The 6151-nt window shown below is 55.4% G+C and overlaps 1 protein-coding gene across 1 annotated transcript in view; it reads right to left on the bottom strand.

Moving 5' to 3' along the window:
• Window positions 1-6113, bottom strand: part of EMH_0024190 (uncharacterized protein) — a gene marked incomplete at both ends in the record, with an annotated part of 6983 nt that extends 870 nt beyond the window's left edge. Inside the window, 9 exon segments of the mRNA XM_013502272.1 lie at window positions 455-665; window positions 959-1145; window positions 1413-2358; window positions 2745-3082; window positions 3251-3327; window positions 3565-3949; window positions 4226-4360; window positions 4969-5232; window positions 5328-6113. Of these exon segments, the coding sequence (XP_013357726.1) occupies window positions 455-665; window positions 959-1145; window positions 1413-2358; window positions 2745-3082; window positions 3251-3327; window positions 3565-3949; window positions 4226-4360; window positions 4969-5232; window positions 5328-6113 (3329 nt within the window).
• Between the last annotated feature and the right edge of the window lie 38 nt (window positions 6114-6151).

Here is a 6151-nt window from a genome sequence, read left to right as displayed (position 1 = left end):
ATATATATATATATATATATATATATATATATATATATATATATATATATATATATATATATATGCATCTGCTGCATATGTGTACGCCTGTACACATATGTAAGGATAGGTGTATATGGATATAGTATAAATGCATGTGTAATATATACATGCATACAGAGAGGAAGACAGGGATAAAGAAGTGCTAATCAAGAAGAATTCAGGCACGGAGAGAGACAGACACCACCAAGCACGGGAGAGAGACGGAGACAGCAGAACGCAGGGGGCAGACAAAGACAGCAGAAGAGACAGCCAGAGACAGGAGAACACAAGACCCAGAGCCGCCATATTGCAAGAGATAGCAGAGACAGAAGCAATCGGGAAAAACAGAAACCAAAGAATCCAGAGGAGTTAAGGAGAGACAGTATACAGCAGTATGAGGCAGCAGCAGGCGGCTGTAGCTTCTGCTGCTCACCGCAGGTCTTCGCGCGAGGCAGAGAAGAGCTCCAGCTGTCTCTGACTGTCAGCAGGAGCAGCAGCAGCAGAAGTAGCATCAGCAGCATCAGCAACAGAAGGCTGCGGGATGAATGCGAGGAGACAAACGAACATCGGAGGAGACAAACGCGCAACAGCAGACAGGGGCAGGAAGGCTGTCCCCTCACTGTCCAAGCAGACAGCGGGTCCTCCTGTGAAGCACATGTACACCCTAAACCCTAAACCCTGAATCAGGAGACCCCCTTCAAAATATATCAATGCATTGAAGGGGTTCTGCAGCAGGGAGTTGCTGTTGATCTGCTGCAGCAGCAGTCCCCAGCAGCAGCAGCACCAGGGGACCTGCCAAAACACAACTTTGGCACGCCGGCAGCAAACCCAGCAGCTGCAGCAGCAACAACAACAAAAACGATAAACAGAACCAGCGGCATCAAAGGCAGAAGCAGCAACAAAAACACCAAAATAAGCAAAAGCAGCAGCAGCAGACCTTCGGGACACAGATGAGCCGCTGCTTGCTGCATGCCTGCAGCAGCAAGCGCGTGATTCCCCAGTCGGCCTAGCAGCGCCACGGGGACCCATTGAGGCAAGCTGCTGCTGCTGCTGCTGCTGCTGTCGGCTCGGATCTTCGCTTTCAAGTGCTGTTGTGCTGCGAAGTCGGCAGCGAGATGGAAGTGCTGAGAGGAAACCAACGGAGGCAGAGCAGACAAATGGAGACAGAGTCACGGGGAGAAGACAAAGGCAGAAGGAGACAAAGACAGAAGCAGAAGCAGCAGCAGATACACACAGAAGGAGACAAAGACAGAGGGAGACAGATAGCTCAGCAATGCAAATGCAGGTCTGGTTGAATATATCACCTCTAAATAGGAGATGAAGAGAGAGGGGAGACAATTCGAGAGACAGAGACGAAGAACAAACAAATGCAGAGGGGACAGACACCCCACAGGAAGCATTTCATCGGTAGACAAACACATATGCTTCTGCTGCTGCTGTTGCTGCTGCTGCTCTTGCTGCTGCTGCTGCTGCTGTTGCTCTTCCTCCTGCTGCTGCTGCTTCCTCTTGAACAGGCAGCCAGCCTTTGCGAGCCGTTGCAACAGCAGCGCCAGTGCTGTATCATCAGGCTCCGTATGTGCTGCTACTGCTGTGGTCTCTGCTGCTGTTCCTGCTGCTGTTTCTGCTGCTGCAGCTCCTGCTGCTGCTGCTGTTTCTCCCCCGGCGGCCTCAAGAAAGAGGCCTCTGCGAGCCAACTGCTGCAGCAGCAGCTCGTCGATGAAGACAGACTCTCCCCTCTCTCTGCGTCTTTGCAAAAAAGACAAAATGCGGTTCAGCAGCAGCAGCCGCTTCCTCTTACTGCTGCTGCTGCTGCTGCTGCTTTTTGCAGCAGCAGAACCCACGAGCTTCAAGCGTCCCCACGGGTCGCATGCAATGCTGGGGTGTAGAGGCAGCTCCGCGACAGCCAGAGCGATGCCCCTCCAATCAAAGTGAAGGAGACAGAAAGAGAAAATGCATTTCCACGCGAGAGAGCTTTTCGGCCCCTCAGCAATATCAAGACAGCCCGCAGCCACCTCCCACAGTGTGCGCACACCCTGCTGCTGCTGCTGTTGTTGCTGCTGTTGCTGCTGTTGTTTGCCGCTGTTCCGCCGGCTGGGAGAACGGAGTTTGTGGATGAGGGCTACGTGTCTCTCCTCTACAAATATCCGCAGGATATCGGAGGGCTTAAAGAGAGACAGCTCGAGGAGAGACAGACTGATATAACCCCCCAGAGACGCGTGCGTTGCTGCTGCTGCTGCTGCTGCTGCTCCTGGGTCGTTCGCAGGCGGCCGGGTCGTAAAGAGAGCAAACAAATCCTTCTCCGCTGCCAGCAGGCGACTGCACTCCGAGCAAGAGCCCCTGAAGCAGCAGCAGCAGGAGACACACACAAATGCACTGCTGCTGCATGCAGCTGCTGCATGCAATGAATCACATTCAGAGAGAATGTGGCCTTTGGTTTCGCTGAGGCCCCAGGAGGATATAAAAAAGAGAGAAGGGACAAGAGAGACAGTCAGCTACTCAACCGCAAACGATCTACTGTGCACAACAAGAGGAGACAGACAGACATCAGGAGACAAAGAGGAGACAGGCGCAGCATGAAGCTGCAAAGGCAGACAGCAAAGAGACACAAGGGGGGGCCAACGGGAGAGGAGGCAAACAAAGTGTCTCCTCTCCCACATACACACAAAAAAATTATTTTTTTTGTTTGTCATTGGTTTGCTGCTGCAGCCCTGAAAGGGCCGTACCGGAGGTTGGCTTGGAGGGTGGCAGCTTGATGGTGGTGCTGCTGTTGCTGCTGCGATGCTGCTGCAGCAGTCGCTGCCTGCTGCAGCTGCAGCAGATCTGCTTCGGCGTCGAGGGGTACACCGCACGCGCGATGTAAGCACACCGGAGCAGTGTCTGTTGTACCGCACTGCGACAGCAGCAGATGTTGCTGTTGCTGCTGCGAAACTTTGTTGCTGCTGCTGCAGTCGCGCCTGTTGGCATCGGGAGCAGCAGCAGCAGCAGCAGCAGCAGTAGCAACCCCAGAGAAGCAGCACTCCGCGAGGTCTGGCACCTCCCCAGCTCTTAGATGAGCCCAAGCCTGCAGCAAAAACTCACGATGGCCCGCTTCAATACAACAGCAGTAGCTAGAGCAGCAGCTGCAGCTGCTGCTGCTGCTATTGCTGTAAAAGTGCAGCAGCACAGTCAGCAACAGCAGCGGCAGCAACAGCAGCAACAAAAGCAACAACAGCAGCAGCAGCAGCATTACCCTCAGTGCTTCTTTGGGGTGTCTCTCAGGCGTAAAGGCAGGAATGGGCTCGGCTGCTGCAGCAACACGGCTGCTGTCTGTAACGACAAAACAGCAGCAGCAGACGCAGCCGACGCAGCAGCAGCAGCAAACGCAGCAGCAGCAAACACAGAAGCAGCAAAGAAGAAGCCAAGAATATATGAAGACGTGAGCTGTGTGTGCTGTCTCCCTTTCCTTTTGACTACCATTCCTTCTGTCTGTCTCCTCATTTTTCTGTGGCTATTATAAACCCCTTTTTCTGCTTCGTCTCAGGGGCTCCTTGCCTGCATAGATACTTCTCTCGCACCGCTCCTCCCTCTGATGCCGCTGCTGCTGCTGCTGCTGCTGCTGCAGGATCTGTTTTCTCAGCCTGAAGGAGACGTAACCGTCGCACAGGGCCCCAGCGCGAAGGGCAGCGGCGCCACCTGCTGGCCAACACTCTTCTGCAGCAGCTGAAGCTGCAGCAACAGGTCCATTGCTGCTGCTGCTGCTGCTGCTGGTGCTGGCTGTCGGGGTGTCTTTGGTGCCCCCCGCGACGTGCAGCGAGACAGAAGATGCGTCTCCTTCTGCTGCAGAATAATCATCTGCTGCTGCTGCTGCTTCTGCTGCAATGGCTAGGGACGTACACCGCCTAGCTAGCTCCGCCTCATAGGAAGGGTTTGTAAACAGCAACTCGAGTACCTGAGGCAGCATATACACCCCAATGCTGCAGCAGATCAGGCAATGCTGCAGCATTAGCAGCGCCCATAACACACTGCTGCAGCAGCATATACACCCCTATGCAGCACACGAGCAAGCACTGCTGCAGCAGCAGATACACTCCACTGCAGCAGGTGCCTCTTTCTGTGCATCACGGAGACGACGCGCAGCAGCAGCATCTGCCCGGGCATAGTTCTAAGCCCTTAGTCAGCAGCAGCAGCAGCAAGAGCCGCAGCAAAGCAGCAGCAAGAGCAGCACCTGCATGATGCGGATGAGGCTCATGTGCGCCGGCTGTAGCTGCTTCTGGTGATAGAGGTGCCGCAGCAAACGGCGGCGTACGGGCGTCCGCGTAGTGAGCAGCGCCGCCCGCAAACAAAAACCAGGAATATCAGCCTGTAGCAGCAGCAGCAGCAGCAACAACAACAGCAGCCACAGCAGCAGCAGGAGCAACGGTGGTGGGAATGGGGACACGCGACGTAGGGGACTTGCAACGGGCAGGCAGCGCAGCAGCTGCTGCTGCTGCTGCTGAAACAGGAACCAGGAAACAAAGAGACAGATAGGGAGACAGCACGAAACACAAGACAGAAGGAGATTAAGAGACATAAAGGGACACAGAAAAAGGCAGGAAGAGACACAGGAGACAGGGGGAAAGACAAGGAGACGGGAGAAAGATAAACCAAATGAGACAAAAGGAGACGGAGAAAGGCACGGGGAGACACAATCAGACAGAAGGAGACTGAGGGATACAGGAAGAGACAGGAAGAGACAGGAAAAGGCAAAAGGAGACAGGAGGAGGCAAACCGAGAGAGGGAGAGACAGAGGAGACACGATGAAGCTGGTAGTGCACTGCGCTGCTGCTGCTAGAGAGCTGATCTGTTAACTGCAGCAGTACCGTCTGCTGCAGCAGCAACAGCTAGCATCAGCAGTAAGCAGCAGCAGTAGAACCAGCAGCAAGCAGCAGCAGAAGCAGCAGCAATTGAGGCATGCAGCAGGGTTCTTACCCCTAGCTGCCGCAGCATCTGCAGCCCCACGAAGAAGAGCTCCGCCTGCTGGCAGCAAAAGAGTCTGTAGGCCATTCGGTCAGCGACTTGCTGCAGCAAATCCATTGCGGAAACCTGCTGCTGCTGCTGCTTCTGCTGCTGCTGCTGCTGCTGCAGCCGCTGCTGCAGCCACACCAAACCCTTGCTGATCCGCCCGCTCAGCAGCGTCTCCCTGACGACGGTCTCCACAGACGCATCCGGGCCCCACGGTAGCTCGGCGTCCCTCTGCGTGACAGCAAATAGCTGCTGCTGCTGCTGCTGCTGCTGNGCTGCTGCTGCTGCTGCTGCTGCTGTAGTGGGTCAGAGTCCAGCAGCATCACCGCCTGATGCTGCTCCTCCTGCTGCTGCTGTTCCGGCTGCTGCTGCCTAGCAGCAGCGGCCGAGACGCGCTGCTGCAGCCACCGCAGAAGCCGAACGTACAGTGCAAGCTCTGAAAGCTCATCTGTCAGCTGTTGTTGCTGCTGCTGTTGATGCTTGCTCGGCGCAGCAGCAGCAGCAAGGTCTATCTTGGCTAGAACACGTAAGTCCGTGAGAGAAGCAGCAAACTGCAGTAGCCGCAGCAGCAAACGCGAGCTGAACCCGATATCTAGGAGGGATGCTGCTTCGCACTGTAGAATCACTGCAGCAGACGGCACGTCTGCTCCTGTTGCTGCTGCTGCTGTTGCTGTTGCTGCTGCTGTTGCTGCACTCTGTGCTGCTGGCGCTGGTGCTGCTTGCCAAGGCAACACCAGAGAAACCAAAGAAGGGGGAAACTGTATGCGGGTGTCCGTGCTGTTGCAGCTGCTGCCGCTGCTGCTGCTGTTGATGTCGCTACCACTGCTGCTTCTGGCGTGATACCTTCGTGTTGCTAGGCCGCGGTCCCTCAGCCGGTGCAACTCGCTGCAGCACTGCTGCTGCTGCTTCTGCTGCTGATGCAGCGCCTGCAGCAGCATCAACGCGCGCTGGGCAATTGCATTCGACTCGTATATAGATGGGGTGTCTCCAGCAGCAGCAGCGGCAGCAGCAGCAGACTCTGTCGTCCCTTCTGGTGTTGCAAAGGCAAAAGGCAGCGTCTCTCCGCTGTATCCATTAAATACAAAGGCCATGAGAAGCCGCATAGCAATCATTTGCTGCTGCTGCTGCAGCAGCAGCAAGGCCTCTGCGA

Source organism: Eimeria mitis, genomic scaffold (assembly GCF_000499745.2).
Source record: "Eimeria mitis Houghton genomic scaffold, Emh_scaff872, whole genome shotgun sequence".
NCBI classification, from domain to species: Eukaryota; Apicomplexa; class Conoidasida; order Eucoccidiorida; family Eimeriidae; genus Eimeria; species Eimeria mitis.
This window is presented reverse-complemented; position numbering and strand designations above follow the sequence as displayed.